The following is a 25,170-nucleotide window of genomic DNA, read 5'->3' as shown; positions in this document are numbered from 1 at the left end:
GTTTAATAAATAAATCATTACACAGCAGCTGTATTTACCTTGCCTTGGATAGGGAAATGGTCTTTGACCAGGCCAGGAAGGGTAGTAGGGGTTTTGATGATGATGATGATTATGATGATGGGTTGAAGGCCAGCGGGAGGTAGGGGGGACTCTGGGAGGCTGGGAATGTCTGCCTGGGTTTACCTCCCCTTGTTCTCCCGTATGTCTCTCTTTGTTTGAGTGTGTCCTGGAAGTAGAAGTTTGCGTTCCTCCCTGTTTGTTCTGATGGAGCCAAGGGTGAACTGGCTCCATTATTGGGAAACTAGGCTTCGTATTTGGCTTAGCTACCTCTTTATCCTCTTTTTGTGTAACTTCTTCTCTTGTTCTGTCACTGGTTGATTGTGATGTAATGACCTTGGAAGATGAAGTTCTTGTTTCGGTTGGTGTATGTTGTTCCGGTAAAGGTTGAGGGTTAGGTCTTGTTCTAGGTTGCGAGGTTAACTGGATACTACCCCTTCTATTGTAGCTCTGTGACGCCCACTCCTTTTCAGATTTTTTTTCGTCTTCCTCAAAGCTTTCAGAGTCTAGTTTCTGTTTTCCTTGTCCTACCGTTACTGGCATCTCCTTCCTTTCAGTCTCTCGATTAAGCTCTTTGTCATGGCTGGTCTTTTCTTCAGTCTGAGTTCTGATCCTCTGTCTCTCAGATTCTTTGAGATTTACAATATTGTCCTCCTTTTCTTCAACAGCCCCTTGAGTTGGATGAGGGGTACCATTAAGAGTTGGAGTAACAATTGTCTTTGGATTAGGTGGAGAGCTACCTATATCTTTTTCTATGGCTGGCAGTAATGTGGTCTGGCTACTGTCAACATAATGGGTGGTATGAGGGGGTTCAGTGTTTAAATCTTCCTTGGCATCAAAACTACCACTGTCCTTTTCATTATATTCATAGTAATCACTTTCATCTTCCTCTGTTTGATACTCAGCAGATAGGGTTTCTGGGTTTTCCACTGTGGCTGGAACAGGTGTTGTTGTCGCTGCAGTAGTAGTAGTGGTGGTAGTAGTAGTCGTGGTTGTTGTTGTTGTGGTGGTTGTTGGTGAGGTGGTTGTTGGTGTGGTGGTGGTGGTGGTTGTTGGTGTGGTGGTTGTTGTCGGGGAGTCTGTGGTTTGAGGCTTGTTTGTTTGATGGTAGAAGGGTTGTCCGTGGGGGCGTACTCTCCTCATTGGGGGTTTTCTACGTCTATAAGGAGGCCTTCTCCTGTTTGACTGATCAGGAACAACGTGGTTCCTTCTCCCCTCTCCCGAGTGCTTATTTTCGGACTCACCGACCGGCTGAGGAGTTCTAACAACAGGAGGGTGTGTGACAGCTTCTGGTTTTTCTGTGATTGCACCAACAGGGTGTGGGGTTGGTTCTCTATAACTGGGTGGTGGTTGTGGTAAAACTTCAGACAAACTTTCAGATGTTTCAGAATGATCTCCTTTCTTATTTATATGATAGGCTTCCGTCATAGCATTTGTGTTGATGGGGAACCGGGTTATCTTTATCCTATTAGCAGAAGGGGTGGTAGCAATTGTTTTAGCAGTTGTTGTCGTTGGTATAAACTGACTTGTTTGGAAAGTTTCAGTGCTTGGCTCTGGTAGCGACGGCTCTGTGGGAAGGGCAACACTTGGTTTAGCATTAGCTTTAGCAAGTATCTCCGCCCAACGATTTGGATCTAGTTCCTTAACAGATTTATTCGGTTTTCTCTTTGAATCTTTACTTAGTTTCCTTTTTGAAAGCCCATTAGGATTCCTCTGCTGTGGTCCGACCTTCTTAGGCAACTGTGTAGCAAATGGATGTGTAATTTCCTGGTAATCTGCCCCTGAACCTTCTACCTCCTCCAAGTCAACTGGCAACACCTTCTTCTCTGTTACAGTTTGTACTTTAGACCTGGCAGATGCTTTTACTCCTGTGACCTCCACCATGTGTGATAGCATGTCAACCCCATACAGATTTGAGGTCAAGCAGGTGTATTCCCCTGCATCTTCTTGTGTCAACCTCCTTACCACCAAAGTCCCATTTTCCTTCACTTCTGTTCGTTTTGTCTGCTGCGTGGGGAGAAGTATTTGATTTTTGGGTAGGTACCACATAGTTTGACTGGGCAGGACTGAGGTCACCTCACAAGGAAGGGTAAAAGATTTACCATTTTCAACTACAATCTTCTGACCATTGAAAGCAGTGGGGCTGAGCAAGAGTTCTTTGATGGTGAGCCTCAGAGGCATCAAGTCCACACCAGCTTTGGTTCTGACCATACAATGGTAAAGGCCTGAGTCAGACTGTGTGACATTTAAAATCACAAGTTCCCCTCTTTCAGAAACTTCCATTTTATCAGTTGCATCTTCCAGAACGGACAAATCTGGAAGGATCCACTCCAATTTCATCTCTGGATCTGAAGTGACAACATTGCACTCCAAGAGAACCTTCGTACCCTCAAGAGCAGTTTTGACCCGCCCTCCTGTCCCTCTGCGAATGAGAGCCCAGGACACAGCAAGGTCATTCTCATCTATCAACCCTCTGTGGCTATTGATGTTCTTGGTAATAACTGTTGTGAAATCCATCACCAATTTCTTGGTTGTTGTCTGCTGTCTGTTAAGCCTCAAGGTCACTCTGGGTTGAAGCAGCCAGGAAGGTTCTGCTACCAAATACCCTTTCAATTCTGTAAAATACGGGGAATTTTCATTTACAGCTTGCACGTATTGATAGGTTACTCTGCTTGCATTCCCTCTTAGTTGACCTCTCTCCAAGATAGCAGGGCTTTCATAGTAATATGCAACCAATTGCCATAGATCTTGCAACGTCTCTCGATCAATCTCACACTCAAGGACAGTCACCAGTGACACATTGACTGATAACTCCCCAGGTAATTGTGGATTTACTGTCCAAGACATGGGTGAACTGTCTCCAGGATGTCGCACGTTACATGCCACATGAGCACTGTTTCCATGGCTGTCAGAGAGAACAAAAGTCAGATGTCCTAAAGGCTTTTCAAAGTCTCGAAAGTAGGGGATGTCCGGCTCTGCTTCAGATTCAGCCCACAGAGGATTGTCCCATTTTTTTAGAGCAGAGCGAAGATCTGGCCGTTCACAGGTAAGCTTGTCTGGGGTCAGTTCCAGCAAAGAAGTCTCATTCAGGGGTTGAGGAGAGGAGCACTGAGGACAAATCTCACTGGTGCCCCGTTCTTTCTTGCACTTTAATACGCCTGGGAGAAAGAGGCAGAGAAAAGTAGAGAGGGAAAAAAATGGCAGGATGATAAGAGACATTGCAAACAGTCTAAAGAATTGGAGGGAAAGGCAAAGAAAGAAAAAGGTAAAGAGCAAAATGGAGTAAAGGACAATTTTTGGAATTATGATGGATTGGAGATAATAAAAGAACGGGGACAGGAAAAATTAAGATACAATTGTATCTCTTCATGGTTTTGAGTTCAGTAAAGGTTCATGCAGTCCATAGTACATTTCTGGTTACAACCATTTATTTTCAGATGTAGCAGGTCATGAACAACATGATGTATTATAAACTGTTCTGTTGATACAAACAAAAAGCTTATGGGACTTGTTACAAGTAACATCAAAAATAAGAGACAAAGCACCTGCCTAATAAAATACTTTGAATCAGGAAGACGGATAGGGAAAAAATAATCAATAAAAACGTTTTTCTTGACTGCATGTAGATCAAATACACTTTGGCGAATGTAGCTGTGTCCTTCACATGTATAGCAGAAGCTTGAAGGCCGACATGCAATATTGTCTGCCAGTACTTTTTTCTATTTCTGCTCAAAAACATGTGTCTGAAGCACAGAGCCGTTTTTTTTTTGCGCATGTTCTTAATATATAAATAAGTTACAACCAGTTACAAGTTATCTGTCTTGACCCTTAATGATTTAGCATTTACACTAGAGTTCATTTTAAGGTAAAAATAGTTTGTTGTGGCTTTTTTGCCTTTATAGAAGCCAAGTAAAGGCGCTCAGTTGTTTGCAACAGCAGGAAGGTTGAAAAAGTAAATGTTTGCAAGTTATTTATATCAACCTAAAAGTGATAATATATTAGTCTTGTGTTCACAACCTTTTTTCACGCTTCCTCACTCGGACAAGTACATGTTTTAATGATGCTTAATTTTATATAATATAAAAAGGGGTTTGCAAATAAACCTTTACTGTTTTGCTTCATTCTCTGTGCTATGATAAAGTTATTAGAGTCGCATTAGTTAGTGTTTTTTTGCCGGCAAACCATTGATAAACTACTTACCCAGAATTTAATCAACAAGCTCACTAAAATAGCAACACATTGAGGAAAATAGTGGCAATTTTAAGTCTTCAATACTCACATATTTTATTCAGGAGTTGGTGGAGACTAAAACTGAGTTGAAAGGGAAATCTATATAAAGTGGCCACAAAAACAAGTCCACATTACTTTTTTAATGAGATAATATGCTAATGTTTTGTTTTCAGCTTGTTGTTCTTGTCAGGGTGGCTAAGAAATTCATTAATGAAACCAATGACATTTTTCACTTTCCCTCTACGAACCTTTAATATGTTTAGTCTTTTGTCATCTAGTTTGGATCAAACTTCCAAGCACCACAGTAATAAAGGAGTAGGAAATAGTGTTCTAGCAAACAAACTGGATTGAAGCATCTTTACCGTCATGTGTGGAGCTCCATTCTACCAGCCACTGTAGCTGGCAGTCGCAGGTCCAGGGATTGCCATGTAGAGAGAGGAGCTCCAGCCTTGGAGCTGTCTTCAGTGCTTCGGCAGGGAGCTGCTCCAACAGATTATCTGACAGGTGTAAGTGTCTGAGACAAAAACAGTATATCATGTTCTTTACTTTTTGGTCTACAGGGTGACACTGGGACAGTGCATTGTGAAGAAGGCAGGGAAACATCTACTGTAGAATCCATAAGGTAAAAGGTACAGTACAGTCAATCTTTAAAATATGAGCAATTTGTTGAATCTATGGATCTTCTTATTAAGAACATGCAAACTGAAGTTTATGGTGCCTCAAATGTTCAACTACAATACATACAGTATTCATAGAAATATCCAGTCATATTATTTCTTACTTGAGTCCTGAGGTCCAAAAGCTTCCTAGTATTGAAACTGTTATGAAGGTTTGAGGATGGATCTCTTTGAGAAGGTTCCCCTCCAGCTGCAGGAGTTTTAGGGAAGTCAGGCCAGAGAAGGAGTATGGCTCTATGAAGTCAATGAGGTTGTGGTCCAGGTGGAGACGGATCAAACTAACAAGGCCCTCAAACAGACCGGGGCTCACGGATGTTAGCTTGTTGTAACTCAACTTCATGATCTGGGGGGGAAAAAAACTGTTAGTGTTATACTGACTTTAAAGCATCTATTGAGGGTGCAGAGTACCTGACTGATTTAGGTCCACATTAATTTAAGCTCTTAAGCACCGACTGGCATCATGAGAAAACACAGAATCAATGGGTACATACATCATCACTCAATGATAAGAACTCGTGGAGATAATAACAAGAACAGACATCAAAACATGTGGCGCAAGGTAGCTAAAACCGGCAACATGGCCTACCTTGGTCGTAGTCTGGTCAAAAGTGGTCTTCAATGGCATTAAAACGATAACAACGCTGCTGAAGTTAATCCATAGGTTAATCCAATGTGTCTGTGTCCCTTTGAAATGATTTCTGATAATCCATAAGCAATAAACCCTGCTTTTCCGTTTCCAGATGTCAGAGCGAGAGATAGCTTCACTCTCATGCACTCTTCACCCCCCACCTTTTTGTGTTAACATTGGTGCCTATGTGAAAACTCCCCTTCAATTATATTGGCATTAACAGTCAGAGAGAGATGTCAATCACCAAAATCGACCAATGGGTTCCAGAGAAACGGTAAAAACGCTCATTTCCACCCAAATCACCTCAGAGGTGGAGTTTTTTTTTGCTAAACCTCTCTAAAAAGGTCAAATGTCACTTGTTTTGCATCAATCTCGATACAGGGTACTGACTATATGTTCTACTTTGGATTCCTAAAGCTTTTAGTCTACCTTACCATCATCCAAGGGTAGTTTTCACTTTAAGTAAAACATAATTTTTGGACGGACACTATAATTGACAGTTTTTTTACTATGTTCAATCTGAATTTTCTTTAAAACAAAAAACATCTATATTGATTCTGACTTTTCTACATCGAACTCACAGATGTATCATTACTTTGAGAAAAAAGATTATTAATTTAGCCCTGTGTAGTTAAGTGTAGTTATGGTCATTTGTTCTGGAAATGTCATTTTCGAGCCTGAGACCTGAAAAACAGGCTAGCCGCTTAACAGGTTGTTAAAGACAGTACTCTCTCAATGGGTTTGGAAGCAACCCTTTGTTAGTGATAACGTGATTGTGATTTCTTCTTTAAAGGAGCACTAATTGAGATTTTAAATTACAGACTTTATTAGTTGACATAACTTACGGACATTTCATCCTCATAATCAAATGTTAGTGGTCTTTGGGGACATTTATTCCTCAATATCTGAGTCACAAAATCCAAACCAAACTTGACTGATTCCAATTTGGATGCATCAGCCTTGTGTCCTAAATTGTAAGTTCCCATCCAATGAAACTAAACTGTCAATAAAGTTTTGAGGGCAATTTATTTTACATCACCTATTTACATTTATATTCAAATGTACTTGTACGTGTGGAGAAGGTCATGGTGAAAGGTAGATAGGGTAAACTAAACAAATGGAACACATGGAGACTGGTGTTCATGTCCCATGTGAAACCAAAAGTCATTGTTGACCTATTTTAATTCATTTTTGTAAGTTAAATAACGTGACAAAAATACTTATTTCAAGCTAATAATCTTTTTTTTACTGAGCCTAACCAAGTAGTTTTTGATGTGTTTGAAACTAGCTCGTCAGTCTGTTTTGAATTTGGGTTGTGATTGGATCCGTCTGGACCCAACAAGTCTCAATGCATCTTTATTCAAGCAATCAAAGCGCAACTAATTATTGGCTTTGATGAGGCTTAGGTAAAGGGATATTAGATTTGGCACTGTTTAAGAGGCACATATATACAGTATAGTGTTAGCCAGACCAATTCTACATATGCTTCTGCTACATATAGCTCAAGCTATGATTGAGAGCCCAATATGGAGAAGGTAACATATGCAAACACTCAAGAGAGTTTGAAACAAACCCAAGACTCCACATCAACAACCAAAAGTATTTAACTACTCTGGTTTGACTTGGATATTTAGGAAAAATTAGATCTAAACAGGATGTAAGAGATACCGCAGGCTCTTGCCAAATAAAGTAAAATACAGTAATTTGAATTAGATCATAATGATGATTGAGGATGATGTCTGAATTCAGTCTGCAGGTGCATAAACCAACTAGTCAAGAACCAGAAGTCTGTCTGGTTTTAAAAACATATTTAGAGAAGTGAATCTACAACTCTGGTTAAAAAAATACCAGGACACACACACACACACACACACACACACACACACACACACACACACACACACACACACACACACACACACACACACACACACACACACACACACACACACACACACACACACACACACACACACACACACACACACACACACACACACACACACACACACACACACACACACACACACACACACACACACACACACACACACACACATTCCCCAAAACCCTATCCTGCCAACGCCTCGGGTCTCAACTCCCTCAGCCCTTTTAAACACCCATTTTATACCTCCGAAAGACCTTTTATCCCAGAGTGGCTCCTCACCTTTTGAAAGTCTTTTTAAATGGGTTTTAATGGTCTCTCTACTTAAACATTTTTTTTAACCCAGACCAAACAGGGCTTTTATAAACTTGTATTGGTTTTACTACAGGAGTTTTTAAATAGGTTTTTAAACAAAGAATATTTACCCGAGAGCCCTCCCCAAAACCCTAACCCCAACCATGTCTTCACCCTAAAATTAATGATTTCCCTCATGGGGACCTCCATCATGTCCCCATAAGGGAGGCGAGTCCCCACACGTGACTGTGTAAACAGATGCAGGTTCCCACAAGGATAGTAATACTAGGGCCCACACACACACTACCTGTAGTGATCTAAGGCTGTAAAACGCCCCAGGGTTGACTGTGCTGATGTCGTTGCCATGCAACATGAGCATTTCCAGTTGCCGTAGGGACCTCAATTCTGACCCCTCCACCTCCGTCAGGCTGTTATATCTGTTGGAAAGAGAAAATAAACAGGGAAAGTTAGAGTAACAAAGGGTCATAAAGGGGGTCAGAGGGAAAGGAAACTAATATTAGTTAACAGTCGATGCTTGCATGTGTGTCTGGGCAATTTGACCTTTCAAAAAATGCAAAGATGGATAGCTGGAAATAATTGATGGAAGGAGGGATTTAAGAGAGACCTCAGTCAACCTTTGACCCACCGTGATTTCATCATTCTTCTGTGGAAATACACACACAGATCATGAATCACCATACTGTATCTATTGCGCAACTTTCTTAGAAAGCACCAATGAAGAAACCGACTCAGGAAGTTTAGAGCGTATTTGGAATTGTCTTCTTGTACATCATAGTATGGGTCTACATACAAAGGGGCCCAGGTTAATAATTATTTCAGCAATCCTAATACAGAAACCAGTGGCGGCTGGTGGAAAATATTTTTGGTGGGGCTATGGAAATGGTGACAACCATACTAGGGCATTTAAAATCAAGAGACTAAATACGAACATTGTGTCAGTGTGTGTGTGTGTGTGTGTGTGTGTGTGTGTGTGTGTGTGTGTGTGTGTGTGTGTGTGTGTGTGTGTGTGTGTGTGTGTCTGTGTGTCAGTGTGTCATACTTTTCAACCCTCCCGATTTTCGATTTCTGACAAAATCAGATTTACTCACGACTGTTTCCACTCGGACTTTAATACAGCTACACCATTGTTTGGTTTCCATGGTAGCGCGTCTCTTTAGCAGCCTGCGCAACTCAAAGTCAGAGAGGGTGAGGAAGATGAAAACTGAACAAGAATCGACAACTCGCCCCTCTGATCACTCCTTTCCTGTAAAATACAGGTCCAGCCCACACATATGCTCCATGGTGCCACAGGCATTGCCATTACAACTACAATAAGCATGTAAATGTTAATCTACAGCTCCGGCGATCCACTAGCACCGGAGTCTACACCTGCAGACAACTACTGTAGCGTCACCTTGGATACGAGTCTAAACAACTCACAGACACACAGGCCAGGGCGCTGAAAGGGCGCCCTTTGAGCATCAGATCTGACGACGCTGATTGGCTGAAATTATGTTTAGGCGCATAGGCGGCATAGTTTACAGATAGCAACAGTCAGCCTGTTGGCTGCAGCTGCTCTGGCTGAGGGCTCCTTTCTACCGCCCGGACGAGAGAGGGTAATGATACACGCTGTGGCCAGCCAGGAAACATGTGACTTATCAGTAACTTTAGACATCGAAAAACAATTTTAAACGAGATTTTATTGTAGATTATACATTTTACTGATACCAACTATACAATATTTACCTTGTTCTTTAAAAATAAAAATAAAAATAAAAAATATATATTTTTGGGAAATATATATATATATTTTTATTTTTATTTTGAATGACAATCAAACATGTGGGAAGAGGGGGGCGGCGCCCCTAGTGCCCCTATGGGCCGGCCGCCACTGACAGAAACTATAAAAAACCTTTCTTGGAATCTTCAGGTTTCATTGCAGCTGGTATCTGACGAAGAGTCAAACTGATGCCAAATACAGTATATAGAAATGTAGATCCCAGAGCCAAAGACATAGCAGGTTTTTTATTGGCAGGTGGAGACAGAATTTGATAGATTTCAGTGTTAAAATAGTAAGCACTGCCTTCCAATAACAGGATTTGGCACAGCACATTGTTTCAACAGATACTACTATCACGTATTGAGTTCCTCAACTGTAAAACTCAAAGCATTCCCAGAGTGCAGTTATCCCTACCCAATTCAACACATATGGGATACTCTGCGTTTCCACTGCCATCAATAAAACAGCCAGCTCACAATATATCAACCATTGGTCACTTTTTCCATGGTGTTCCAGTACCATGATGCACATATTTTTTGTATAAGTTTCCCTGTTGGGAACTGAACTTTTAACCCTGACAGTCTTGGTGCTTTGCTCTTATATCCATGACAAAAGATGCTGCATTCCTTCAATTTACAGGAGTTACAAGCATTCGTAGATTATATTTCATGGCACACCCAAGCTTGTCTAATAGTTGATGGTCATCCCATTAAAAACACTTTAGATTATATAGATTTATTTTTAAATTGTGTTGTCAGCAGCTTTGACTTGCAAGACTCATGCCACTCATTTCCACTTCATTGTCAACGCAGCTTTACTCAACTTGAATCACTCTTTTCTGGTTTTTCAATAACAAAAGTTGTGGATCGCACCTAGTATTTGTACCAAAGTGAAATACTAAATTAAAAAAAAGGACCTGGCACCAAAAGTGAGTCAAGCATAACTGTGCAGTGGAAATGAGACATGGTTTGCATTGGTGGTTTTAACTGATAAATAAACTTGGCTATTTTCTTTTTTCGTCTCGCAATAGTAGAGGCTCAGACACTTAAGTGGCTCAGTGGTTTCCCCAACAATTGTCTGTGTCCTTGTTTGTCCATATGTTTGCAGTCTCAATGTAATGAATCGTACAAATGAGGTAATGAATCCCAATTTCGGACAATCCCTCCTGGAAGGCGCTCATGGTGCTCCACTTGATGGTGCATGGAAAAAGTGTCAGAAGTTGTTGGGTAAAGAATAAGTGAAGACAGCTTCACCATTCTACTTTTTTCGCTCTACACACCTGGCCAATTACTTCGCAAATTGGGCATGTTTTTTCGAGTTTTTTTCCCATGAAGTTACAAAAAATGTTTACCATTTCAGATGTGGTGAAATGTGTGTGGGGTTTCTGAAGCTGTTAAACAAGCATAACAAGGTTTAACTGTAGTTTAAGCCGTATCAATGCTTTAAGTGTACTGTACCTTCACTTTATTGATTTCAGTTCATTTTCCTTTGTTGTATGTAAACTGATAGTTTAACTTGTTTCAGCAGCGCTTAATTCGAGAGAACTCGACCCTGCAAACATATATAACCCACTCTGCCAAAGAAAAATAAATGGCAATCAAAGATGCAATGCATCATTACTGTCTGATGACAGAACACTTTAGCCCCGTTATCACTAGCCAATGTGCCACTCAATAAACAATTGGCAGAGGTCTTTAATAATAGGAAAGACGCCTGCATTTATCAGAGCAGTTTACTTTGAATTTAAACCGCAAACTTAAGGAAAGCAGGCTAGATCAAAATTCCGCAGATGGCTGATGGGAACATATACCAACAGTTTTGCATTAGAGACTTAATTCCTCTGATCTGCCCCCCAGTTAGAAGCGATGTCTGGTGTTTAGAAAGTCAGAGTCTGTTAGATCCCTAAAGGTTTGGTCCCATTCCAAACGTCTGCTCTGCTGAAGTGTCTTTAAGAAATCCCTTTTATTCACATTTTAACAGAACATGCCTTCTACCCCACACAAGAACCACCATCAGGAATCAATAGGAAATCAGAAATAGAGTATACAAGAGTGCAACATCAAAGTTCTCTGCGTTAAAATCCAGATGTGTGTAAGAGCATTTTTTACCAAACTTAAACTATGACTTGTCAGCAAAATCTTTGTTATTTTAGAATGGTATAATATATAGTAAATTATAAAACGAACAAGTCAAATCAAGCAATCTGATTGGTTCTTAGCCGTGATATACTGAGCGTATACCACGGGTAGAATTGTAAGTTACTTTTCACAACAAGTCAGTATCCCTCCGCGTCTGAGAAAAACAGTATACAGTTGGGCTGAAAAGCAAACTGCCTGCAGTTTGCTTTTCAGACTGGAACAAGAAAGCAGCGGAGAAGTAACGGGGCAGAAACCCTCCTTTTTACGCAGCGGTCCAGACATAGACATCAAACGGCTAAACATATTCAGTGTGCAGTTCCTTTGGCATTAGGGCAAGGATATCTAGATACTTTCCAAGGTTTGACATAATGAATTGTGCTACTTTTAAAGCAAGCAATGATGTTTTCAAATCTGTAATCAAAGAGGTCCGAAAAAACGCTATCGACCAATCAGATTGCTTGATTTGACTTGTCAGTTTTATAAATATATTTACATTTCTTCCGTATAATATATATAATTTGTTTCAGAAGTTTGTTTCCTGTGGCAGGACAATGATGGTCAGGATTACTTGGAATAACTCACATACATAAGTTAATGACAACATAGAAAGAAACAAGGTGATGATAAAGCTAGAGTAGAAAGAGGGAAATGTCATGAAAAGGTTGCAAGGACTGAATTGACCCTAGGATATTGTGGTAATGTGCCATGCATGGTAACCACTTGGCTACCAACAAACATGCCCTTTATTTAATTCCTTGCTCTTGTTTTTTTGTGTTTTGAACCAGTAAAAGAATGGCACCCATATCATTTCTTTTAATATATATATGAAGTAAATGCACACAGATTCAAAGCCATCTATAGACATCGGAAGCTGCCATACTTATATACATACATACTGTTCAATTTTGTAACTTATTGAATTTTACATGGTAAACTGATAATATATCCCATGGGTCTGTGTATTTGTGTACTATGTTTCCACCCTGCCATACTGTATGTCTTTACAGTGGTTAGGAATATACCTTATTCAGTTTGACCTGAAGGGGGTGGTGTCATTTAATATTAATGTAATGCTTCCTGGTGCCAAACCCTTTCTAATAGCAGTGTAATGCTGGCTATATAAAACAGTATTTTTGGTTCAAGATCAAGATGATCTGGAATTCACTGATGGCTCCCACGGTAATGTTCCCTTAGCACAATGAGTTCATATGGAGAAAGTTTACCTCCTGTGGACTTCAGCTTGGCGAGGCATTGAAGCTTTCGTGACATACTGAATTGCTTCTTCACATCACAGCATTTTATCCTGTTGTGAAGAGCTGGGGATAAAAAATGCAACACACCTGCAATGCAGTGATAGCTGAGTCCTGCATGCAAATGGAAGGCTCCTGTGAACAATAGCATAGCTCTCGCTGCTGCTTGCCAAGTGGTACCCCATGTAAACAGGAATTGTATGGAGCCAATTATTGGACAAAGCAGTTTGTTATACAGAACAGTGGCTGGGCTATTTCTCCACTGTGCTGGAGGGCAGTGAAAGCTCCGTCCACATGGAAGTGATTTGGAGATTTATCCCCTCCGGAGTGGGTTCAGAACCACATGTTGGTGCTAAGCCCTTATCTTTTGGGTTCGGAGCAGATGTGTTGAAATTAGATGCACAATAGAATACATGCTGATTATATTGGCTGCTCTCTTTGATGCAAAGCTGGCATCTTTTGTTCTTAAGGAGGGCTGACAACCAATGGAAAGCAGCAATACGTGTTTCATTATCCCATCCTCTAAGGCAAGGGAGTAATTCATCTGTTGGATCCATAGCATGAAAAAAGTAATCTCAACAACCAAAAAGCTCTTACCTCAGCATTTTTAGGTATTAGAGCCTGTTTTGATCATTTGTCAGCCAACGAAAACACTTCTCTGACAAATCACCTACTCCACATTCCACACTACTTCCTGTAGAGTGTTTAGTTTTCATCCCCTTGGGTTGCCACTGATGACAATGTCTCAATGCTTCAGTGTGCACGTGTGTTCATGCATAGTGAGTGAGTCTTACCCGAGGTTGAGCCTCTCTGTGTCTCTGGGGAAGGTTTTGGGAATGGTGGTGAGGTGTCTGAACGTGCAGTGGACCTCTTTAACACCCGGACAGCTACAGCTACGTGGGCAAGGTGGGTTGGCATGTATGGGGGAGATCTACAGAGAGGATGACAACAAAAGGAGATCAGATGGAGAAGGTTGGGGATTAAATAAAAGTTGGGGCATAATGAAACAAACAAAGTGTATTAACCTTGTGAAGATTTACTTACTTACTACTTCTACTTTTTTAAGAAAATGTGTAGTATATTACCATATCCATCCATGTTGTGCTTTCCATTACGTCAGACAAATAACTTTAGCTAACTTAAAGGACACTTTTTGTTTTGTAATCAATGACTGATGTAAAATGACGCCATGTTACCCTGAACTCTTGAAGAAAACTTTTGGGCAACTATTCTATGCTTTCCTGAAATCTTTCAAATGGTAAGGTTTGATCCGAAATGGATATGCCTTTGCACAGGACTAAATGAGATGAAAAACAGATTTTTTATTTATTTATGCTGGTGTGAAACTTAACCCTCATTTTCTTCAAATCATAAAATGTTCTCCTTTTTTGAGTCTTCTTTTGTAAGAAAAACAATGTTTTCTTCAGGGGACTAAAGGTAGGACGTGAGTAATTGATAGAGACATTGTTATTTTGTGGGTAGGGAAATTCCTTAATCATTATCTGAAGCTTTTGATTGAAACCTATGATGAATCAACCAATGAGTCAACATCCACACAGCAAGTTAAGCTCTGGAAGGCTGGCTATGTTTCGTAGATTAAATGTCACCTTTTAAGATACCCTAATCAGTGAATCAAATGTAATCTAGTCAGAGGCTTCTAAAAGGTTGAGAACTTTTGCTATGCATTTACCGTTTGCCATAGCAGTGATGAGAAGAGAAGGGGAAGCCACGCTGCAGCCGCCCTGCAGAAGATGTTGGCGCACCCCCACTGCGCCATGACTGGATGGCTGTGTGACCACTCACGTCATCAATACACCTGCAGGAGGGGATCAAGAGATTTAGATGCACTGATTCATGTCAACAAAAACTAAAGATTAAAAACCCAGACAAGATTCATCACAAGGATGTAATTGGGGATTTAATCTTGTACATCTGTATCTGATAAACTGGAGACTTTATATAATGATATTGCTATTCATCCATGTGAACAGATGATGAGGGATCAGGAAAAGACCCTGTGGTAGGTCTATTGCACTGTACCTTTTAATCATTGCATAATGAAATGGGCTCCAGTCCCTCATTAACAAGATAATATTAATAATAATAATAATAAAGCTTTATTTATATAGCACTTTCCATACAGCAGGTGCAGCTCAAAGTGCTTTACAAAATTGCACACGTCACAAATTAAAACAAACAACAAGCAATTCACCTCAGATCAGATGTTAAGACCTTTTTGAAAATGTGCAGCATACAAAAGCCGCACGGAAGTAAAAGGTATGATAAGAAAAAAAAGAAATAGATAACGATTCCTGTTGGAAAAATAAAGGAAGACAAAAAAAAAAAAAAAAACGATACACAATAAAATAATAATATAAACTTCATGATAATTATAATACTTAATAGGAAATGTTTCTAATAAAACTTATAATAAAAGTTAAAGCTTGTAAAACCTTTTAAATAAATTAAACAATATAGAATTAAGAGAAAAAAAAAGATTAAAACGCCATTTAAAAGGAGGTTGTCGCTAATAAAAAGATAATTTAAAAAGATGTGTCTTAAGCTGTCTGTTACTGTGTTGCACTACATTTCTTTAGATATTATTTGTCTATTAAAGCCACGTTCACAGGCAAAGGGCCCTTATCTAAACATTATGTTTAGGACATGGACAAACATTTAATCTGCAGCTGCTTATTCATACATATTCAGCTGAAGTTTTACCTTTAGATTTGGTTATAAGCTTCAGGCAAACAACATAAAAGAGAACATGATCATGTCTTTAAAATGCAGAGCATTTGAAAACCACTTTACACATGCCCAAGCCAGTCCAGGAAAAGGAAAGGAAAGAAAAAGAAATTGAAAGAGAGAAAGAAAGAAGGTTTGTGTGATTGCATTAGCAGGACTAAGAGAGAATTTCAGATCTGTGAGAAAAAAATTCCATGGCTGAGTAAGTTGACAACTGTAGCAGCTCTCCTAATACCAAACTATTCGCCCCAAGGGTAATAACACACGTCGGAGAGGTTTGATCACTTTCCTGGGGGAGTCAGCCGGGTGCAAATCCTTTTTTATCTAACACGATCATGTTCAAAACTAGGGATATGTGTATATTTTTTCACGTGTGAATCCGTCTGCATTGGGGATTAATGACTCAAAGTCACACTCTGGTAGCTCAAACTCATATAATACATTAGATTATGATAACCACTTAACATTTGCAGATGTGGTTTGTTGCACAGCCAGGTGGTTTGGCACTTACTATGTTATTACAAACCAATTACATACAACCACACACGCACACGTACACACACACTCACACCAATACTTAACAGACCCAACAGGAATGGGTGAAGGAAGATAAAGAGAACCAAAGAACGCTCATACATATTTTGATATAATTAGAGGCCAGTTTGGGCTTTCCTCTTTCCACTTCTTTCAATGTGCTCTCTCTGAAAAGGGAGGCTAATTTAACTTACAGCTGTGTGTGTGTGTGTGTGTGTGTGTGTGTGTGTGTGTGTGTGTGTGTGTGTGTGTGTGTGTGTGTGTGTCTCACATCAGTTTGGACTTCCTGATCTGACAAAGCCATTAGACCACATCAAGGGGTCAGTGGTGGTGACAGCTCAGATACAATGATTGAATGTTCCAACAGTAAGATAATCTTCAGATTGCATTATTGAAAACTGGTAAATTAAATAAGAAATGTGGGCTGCCACACAGTGCACCAGGTAGAGCTGGGGGACCATTTACTGGGGCTCAGTCCCTGCTGAGGCAGACATCCAGTAAGTTTGAATGTGGTCCTCTATGTGTGTCGTCCCCTCTGCCTCCCCTTTGCAATGTCGACATTCTCTAATAAAGGATAATCTGGCCCCAAAACAAATCTTTAAAAAAACAAATGTGACAATTAAAATGACAAGAAAATATTTTCATCCACAAGGTAAATGCCAAGAACAGGTTAGCTTTGCAATGTGACAATGTCAGAGCGAATGGGAACTATATTTAGCCTACTGTGTTATATATTGCAAGATTCTTGAGGTACATGCTGTATCCAAACGTTGAATCGCCCTTTTGGTCTAACTTGTATACTATAAACTTGGTGCTAGTGGAGCCTCGCAGCGGCGTAACCGTGCCACGCCACACTAATTGCGTCGCATAAGCGCATAGGTGCGCCGCATTTGCGGCTCAGTTGAGGCTCCCTCCGCAAGTTGAGGCCCCCTCCGCAAGATGAGGCCCCCTCCGCAAGGTGAGGCCCCCTCCGCGAGGTGAGGCCCCACGCAGTCTGCGTGATCTGCCTGTAGGGAGGGACGGCCCTGCTTTTAGCTCTGTTTTTGGTCTCCACCAACTCTTAAACAAATGTATAGCTACTTAACTGCTAATTGCTAACTAAATGTTACTGCTACAGTACTACTATTTACCCGTAAACCAAAACAAGGAGCTGAAAGACTCAGCACCCGGTAGAGCTGAGGGAAACTGCAGAGTTGGGCGAATATATTTTTCGGTTTGTCTTGTTTGTCTGTAAGTCCAAAGGTCTAGGGAATAACAGCTGCACTGATTGTTATGAAACTGGTTGAAAAGTTGTATCATGGGCCAAGGAAATAGCCATTACATTTGGCCTTTCCTGTCTCTGTTGATAAAGTATGTGCAATTGTGCATTAAAAACCACTAAGATAATAATAATGTAATGATCCACAGTGGAAAGCCTTCTCCTCTTGCGTCCTCAGGGGTCAGGAACAACCACAGAACAGACACTCATTGTTGTGCTTAAGGTTCCCTCAGCAGCAGGGGGGATGCTTTGTGTCACAAGAGCTGGAACGTGTGCCCTCTAATTACTTTGCCATCTTGTGTCCAAAATCATAAAAATTCATTAACATCGTTAAAAAGCCAGTTTCTCAGACGGGATATATCATACTTATGGCTCATAATAAATATACCATATTGTGTGTGTACATTTGGAAATCCATTCAGTAATTTAAATGACACTTCGAAGGGATTTTGGAGGTCTTTTATTGGGTGTTACACACAGATGTTCAGCGACCCTTACTTATATCATGTTTCAGGAAGGAGCTTCTACCTCAACGTTACAGAGCAATAAAGGTGTCCATTCTGTCCGTCTCAAGTGTCGAGACGTTAGTGTGATCACAGGTAAACGCTGTCAGTCAGCTAGTTCTCGGCTCCTGCTCTCGTCTAATGGCTTTACCAGACCTCCTGTGTTAGCACTTAGATAACAGAGAGGACAGGAGAGGAAAAAAACAAAGGAAATTATGTTAGAGGAGGAGAGGACAGCAGAATGGAAAGAGATGAGAATAGAGAAAAGGTTTTCCTGTAGTGAAATCACTTAGTACCCCTCCCAGACTCTGACCTGAAAGAGATAAAGTACTTCCAGTGAAGGAGCCAGAGCACCCCTGCTTATCAAAATCATATGCTCACTGGCACGTAGTGGTTTTCCTCTAAGTCCTGCCAACATTCACCCTTTACTTCTTTGTTTCCTTATATATGGTCTTTCTTTCATCTGACAACCATCCTCCTCTTCTGTGGTGTATTTTTTTATGTCATCATGCTGTCATGAAGGTCAAAAAACTGGAAAGGACCAACAAATATATTGAATGAAGTAGAAACAGGAAGGGCTGTACTGCATCATAAAACGTTATACGGTACTACTGCAGTAAAGAACATAGAAATCCCACCAATAAATAACTGGATTTTCATCTAGCATACACTGTATTGAATGATAGCAGGATTTTGTGGAACAAAAACAAAAGAAGACAGATATCTTGGTAGTAAACAGTAAACAGTGTATTGAGTATTTAGTCTTAAATTATACTCAATATAATCTCGCGGGACCCCCTTGAAAACGAGATGGTGCATCTCAAGGGGTTTATCCCAATAAATAAAATGTCTATATATACGCTGAAGTTGACTTTAATTTGATATAAGCCTGACACTGTTTGATAAGGGATTTGCAATAGAGACAACCTGAATAATCAACATAATTGAATAAATTAGCCAACATATTATGGTTACAAGACAAGTAGAAAGAATAAGGAAGATGTGAAAATAAGTCAACATACAAAGATGTTTTGGATGTTTTCATTGTTATTGAGTTCTAACAGGTCTTGATGTTTATAAATCAAGTTTTTACTAAATGTTTTGATATGGCTTTCAAATTGACATTCAAAAGCATACCTAAATACTTCATAATACTAAAAAATCATGGACGTTTTTTCATAATTTTTTATAAAACTAAACTGTTTGCACAAAATACATTATAACGTTTTTTTTTGTGATATGGTAAGACGGAATCGCTTAGCCATTAAGTATCTTCAAGCATTAATTAAGAACCAGCACCTTACCGTGGTAGAGAGGTTTGTGTGCCCTGATGAACCTGGGGGCTGTGTTGTCTGGAACCTTGTGTTCCTGGTAGGGTCTCCCATGGCAAATTGGTCTCAGGCAAGGGGCCAGACTAAGATTGGTTCACAAGACCTCATGAAAGACGACACACGAAGTGAGGATACCCGGCCCGGAGGAAGCTCGGGGTCCCCTTCTGGAGCCAGGCCCAGAAGGAGGACTCGTCGGCGAGCGTCTGGTGGCCGGGCTTGCCACGGAGCCCGGCCGGGCACAGCCCGAAAAGGCGACGTGGGCAACACCTCCGCTTCTCCGTCCCGCGGGCCCACCACCTACGGGAAACAGCAATGGGGTCGGGTGCGCTGCCAGAAGGGTGGCAGTGAAGGCAGAGGGTCTCGACGGACCAGACCCGGGCGACAGAAGCTGGCTTTGGGGACATGGAACGTCACCTCTCTGGGGGGGAAGGAGTCGGAGCTTGTGCGGGAAGTGGAGCGTTACCAGTTGGATCTGGTTGGGCTCACCTCTACGCACAGCGTCGGCTCTGGAACCTTACTTCTGGATAGGGGTTGGACTCTATTCTTCTCCGGAGTTGCTCAAGGTGTGAGGCGCCGGGCGGGTGTGGGGATACTCACAAGTCCCCGGTTGGGTGCTTCGTTGTTAGAGTCTACCCCAGTGGACGAGAGAGTCGCCTCCCTACGCCTGCGGGTTATGGGGGGGAAAACTCTGACTGTTGTGTGTGCTTATGCACCCAACAGCAGTTCAGAGTTTACGGCCTTCTTGGAGACCCTGGAAAGAGTCCTGTATGGGGCTCCTGAAGGGGACTCTTTAATCTTGCTGGGAGACTTCAACGCACATGTGGGCAATGATGGAGACACTTGGAGGGGAGTGATTGGGAGGAACGGCCCCCCTGATCTGAACCGGAGTGGTGGTTTGTTACTGGACTTCTGTGCTAGTCATGGATTGGCCATAACAAACACCATGTTCGAACATAAGGATGCTCATAAGTGTACGTGGTACCAGAGCACCCTAGGCAGAAGGTCCATGATCGATTTCGTTATCGTATCATTGGACCTGAGGCCCTATGTTTTGGACACTCGGGTAAAGAGAGGGGCGGAGTTGTCAACTGATCACCATCTGGTGGTGAGTTGGGTCGAGTGGCGGGGGAAGCCTCTGGATAGACCTGGTAAGCCCAAACGTGTAGTTCGGGTGAACTGGGAACGTCTGGAGGAGGCCCAAGTTCAGGAGGCCTTCAACTCACACCTCCGGCGGAGCTTTTCGGGCATTCCTGTGGAGGTTGGGGAGATTGAACCAGAGTGGTCGGTGTTCAAAGCCTCTATTGCCGAAGCCGCGGCGGGGAGCTGTGGTCTCAAGGTCCTAGGTAAATGGACTGTACTTATATAGCGCTTTATCCAGTCTTTAAGACCCCTCAAAGCGCTTTACATACTACATGTCATTCACCCATTCAAACCCATTCATACAGAGCAGTGTACCTTACTCTAGGACCTAACATTCACACACATTCACACAACGTTGGCCATGCCATCGGGAGCAACTCAGGGTTAAGTATCTTGCCCAAGGATACATCGACATGTTGACTGCATGGGCTGGGATCGAACCCACAACCTTCTGGTTGAAAGACGACCACACTCCCTCACAGCCACAGTCGCCCTAGGTGCCTCAAGGGGCGGTAACCCTCGAACCTCCTGGTGGACACAGGTGGTCAGGGAAGCCGTCCGACTGAAGAAGGAGGCCTTCAGGGATTTGTTATCCCGGGGGACTCCCGAGGCAGCTGCAAGGTACCGACAGGCCCGAAGGGCAGCATTCTCAGCCGTGGCCGAGGCAAAGCAGCGGGTGTGGGAGAAGTTCGGAGAAGACATGGAAAAGGACTTTCGGGCGGCACCAAAGTTGTTCTGGAAAACTGTCCGACACCTCAGGAGGGGGAAGCAGGGAACCATCCAAGCTGTGTACAGTAAGGATGGGACGTTGTTGACCTCAACTGATGGAGTGTTAGGGCGTTGGAAGGAGCACTTTGAGGAACTCCTGAACCCGACAACTCCGCCCTCTATGTTAGAGGCAGAGCTGGAGTATGACGGGGGATCGACACCAATCTCCCGGGGGGAGGTCACTGAGGTCGTCAAACAACTTCACAGTGGCAAAGCCCCGGGGGTGGATGAGATCCGCCCAGAAATGCTGAAGGCTCTGGGTGTTGAGGGACTGTCATGGTGGACACGTCTCATCAACGTTGCGTGGAAGTCGGAAACAGTACCGAAGGAGTGGCAGACCGGGGTGGTGGTTCCCCTTTTTAAAAAGGGGGATCAGAGGGTGTGTGCCAATTACAGAGGCATCACACTACTCAGCCTCCCCGGGAAAGTTTACTCTAAGGTACTCGAAAGGAGGGTCAGGCCGATTGTCGAACCTCAGATTGAGGAGGAACAATGCGGATTCCGTCCTGGTCGTGGAACGACGGATCAGCTTTTTACTCTCGCAAGGATCCTGGAGGGGGCCTGGGAGTACGCTTATCCGGTCTACATGTGTTTTCTAGACTTGGAGAAGGCGTATGACCGGGTTCCCAGGGAGTCACTGTGGGAGGTGCTGCGGGAGTATGGGGTGAGGGGGTCTCTACTCAGGGCCATCCAATCTCTGTACTCCCAAAGCGAGAGCTGTGTCCGGGTCCTCGGCAGTAAGTCGGACCCATTTCAGGTGAGGGTTGGCCTCCGCCAAGGCTGCGCTTTGTCACCAATCCTGTTTGTAATATACATGGATCGGATTTCGAGGCGTAGTCGTGGGGGGGGGGGGTCTGCAGTTCGATGGACTAAGGATCTCACCACTGCTTTTTGCAGATGATGTGGTTCTGATGGCTTCATCGGTCTGCGACCTTCAGAACTCACTGGATCAGTTTGCAACCGAGTGTGAAGCGGCTGGGATGAGGATCAGCACCTCCAAATCTGAGGCCATGGTTCTCAGCAGGAAACCGATGGACTGTCCACTCCAAGTAGGGAATGAGTCCTTACCCCAAGTGAAGGAGTTCAAGTATCTCGGGGTCTTGTTCTCGAGTGTGAGATGGGTCGGAGAATCGGAGCAGCGGGAGCGGTACTGCAGTTGCTTTACCGCACCGTTGTGACGAAAAGGGAGCTGAGCCAGAAGGCAAAGCTCTCTGTCTACTGCGCCATTTTCGTTCCTACCCTCACCTATGGTCATGAAGGATGGGTCATGACCGAAAGAACGAGATCGCGGGTACAAGCGGCCGAGATGGGTTTTCTCCGCAGGGTGGCTGGTGTCTCCCTTAGGGATAAGGTGAGAAGTTCGGTCATCCGGGAGGGACTCGGAGTTGAACCGCTCCTCCTTCGCGTCGAAAGGAGCCAGTTGAGGTGGTTCGGGCACCTAGTTAGGATGCCACCTGGGCGCCTCCCTAGGGAGGTGTTCCAGGCACGTCCAGCTGGGAAGAGACCAAGGGGTAGACATAGAACCAGGTGGAGGGATTATATCTCTTCGCTGGCCTGGGAGCGCCTTGGGACCCCCCAGTCAGAGCTGGTTGATGTGGCCAGGGAAAAGAAAGTTTGGGGCTCCCTGCTGGAACTGCTACCTCCGTGACCCGACCACGGATAAGCGGGAGAAGATGGATTAATGGGGGCACTGGCCACTAGTTCAGCATCTCTCCCATGAGTGTATATTTTATTACTATGTCATCAGAATTGATTTGGATTTCAGCATTCTCGCAAACGTATTCATAAATAAAATGAAAAACAGTGGCCCCAGTGTTGAGCCTTGTGGCACTCCAATTGAGCATGAATTTATTGATGACAATGCATTATTTTTAGGGCTGTCAAGTTAACGCGTTAATAATGTGTTAAAGCAAAAAAAAATTAACACCACAAAATATTTTAATGCGATTAACGCATGTGTATTTTTTGTCCTCGGCCGCCCCGTAGTTTCAGAGCGCATCAAGTTTAAAATACCATCTACAAGCTGATGCTGACAGCCTCGCTCCTGCCGCCCACTTGTGGCAGACCGCACTTCCACGCTCACCGGCCATCGGGAGGACCGGGAGGGTGTGTGTATGTGTGGCGCGAGAGAGCGAGAGAGAACGCGCACACCTTACGTGTATTGTTGTTGTTAGCATCTGGTGCTAGCTAGCTGCGCTAACGGATATAAGGAGCTGTTTCAATGAAAACAGACGAGCGACATTTCGCCGACAACTGCGCCGAGCACTTGACTTTATGCAGGTAGCCAGACATTGGGACATTGTACGAAAAGTCAGCACGGATAGTGCGCGCAACATGATTGCAGCGTCCAGGCAGCTCCCGTTCGAGCATATGCCTTGAGTCAAACATATCCACACACACACACACACACACACACACACACACACACACACACACACACACACACACACACACACACACACACACACACACACACACACACACACACACACACACACACACACACACACACACACACACACACACACACACACACACACACACACACACACACACACACACACACACACACACACACACACACACACACACACACACATTATTGTATTGTAAGAGAGAGGTTCCAGGTTGAATTGAGAGCGAATATTTGTATAGTTCAGAGGCTGTTGTGTTTAAATTCATGAGAATATTTGTCATTGTTCAAATGATAATAAACAAACATTTGTATAAAGCATATTTGTCCACTCATATGTTGATAAGAGTATTAAAAACTTGAAAAATATCCCGCTAAGGTACATTTAGAACAGACAAAAAATGTGCGATTAATTTGCGATTAATCACGATTAACTATGGACATCATGCGATTAATCAAGATTAAATATTTTAATCGACTGACAGCCCTAATTATTTTTTAAAAAAACACACATTGTCAACAAGCAGATATAAAGTAAAAGGCCTCACCCTATAGGCTACAGTGTCGTGTGGAAAAAAGTATTGGATGATTTTACGTTTTAAATGCTTTATGCAAGTCAAGAAACTGTGCTCTAAACACACATCCTTTACTCAAAATAGTCTTGAACACTTCAAGAAGTTGCAACATGCAGGATAATTATTTTTAAATGACTGAGTTAATCAATTTCATTCCAATTCGTTTAAGCTTTCTATCTAACTAGAAAGGGACCACACCATAAAGTTGGTTGTTTCTAATGCTAGCGCGATGAGTGACAAGCCTTAAACGCAGTTGTAATAGGAACAATTATTACAGTGAGAAGAAAATAGCCATGTGTTTTTGCTTTTGAGGCATCATGTGTGGCTTTAGCTAGCATGCAGCATGACAATTCAATACTAACAACCAAACACAGTTTTGTTGTCTAAACTTAATCCATAAAAACAGATCAAAAGCCCAACAAATGTCTTTAATACTTGATGTTTTCATTCAAGAATGTCTGAGTCAGGCCAATTCATCTTCCTGTCAAAAGCATTAAAATGTCTGGCAGCCAAGTCACAGCTGCTTTATTCAAGATAACACATGTCAATTGAAGACTACAATACGATTTCCACATGTTTTCATGCAAGTCTTTAACATCATGTGCTACCCATATACAGACGTTCAGAAAAATCTCTTTCATTTGAGTTGTGCTATTAATATCCATCTCTAGAAGATTAAGATCATATAACAACTAGAAACACCATTATACAAATGACAAAAAAACTTTTGAACATTAATATATATATTTTTTTGGCTTCCCGCTTTTTTTCTTAAAGAGAAAAATCCTTTCACTTTTTAGGGTTTCGTTTTCCTGTAGTGTGTTATACTGGTTTTGTGCGTGTAAATGATCTGCCAAGGCAAACAAGTCCAAACCTGAGGGATTTTCTTTCCCACACAACCCCCAACCCCGCATAAAAGACCTTGATTTGACTCCTTTGTTTACTTCCGTAACAGAGTGACGTC

At 42.3% G+C, this 25,170-nt stretch overlaps 1 protein-coding gene across 3 annotated transcripts in view; it reads right to left on the bottom strand.

Moving 5' to 3' along the window:
• Window positions 1-25,170, bottom strand: part of LOC307032669 (matrix-remodeling-associated protein 5) — a 60,881-nt gene that overhangs the window by 8,684 nt on the left and 27,027 nt on the right. For 2 of the 3 annotated variants that reach the window (XM_079670808.1, XM_079670809.1), the window contains 6 exons: window positions 14,630-14,755; window positions 13,734-13,870; window positions 8,079-8,208; window positions 5,069-5,307; window positions 4,650-4,801; window positions 39-3,215 (listed from right to left, as the gene is read on the bottom strand). In XM_079670808.1, coding sequence (XP_079526934.1) covers window positions 39-3,215; window positions 4,650-4,801; window positions 5,069-5,307; window positions 8,079-8,208; window positions 13,734-13,870; window positions 14,630-14,716 — 3,922 coding nt within the window. In that variant the 5' untranslated portion in view covers window positions 14,717-14,755. Of the gene's footprint in view, window positions 1-38; window positions 3,216-4,649; window positions 4,802-5,068; window positions 5,308-8,078; window positions 8,209-12,912; window positions 13,030-13,733; window positions 13,871-14,629; window positions 14,756-25,170 lie in introns of those variants that run through there. The other variant, XM_079670810.1, reaches the window with a different exon arrangement.

Source organism: Notothenia rossii (assembly GCF_949606895.1).
Source record: "Notothenia rossii genome assembly, chromosome: 3".
Lineage (NCBI taxonomy): Eukaryota > Metazoa > Chordata > Actinopteri > Perciformes > Nototheniidae > Notothenia > Notothenia rossii.
Note: the sequence above shows the minus strand (reverse complement) of the source record. Positions and strands in the feature narration are given on the sequence as shown.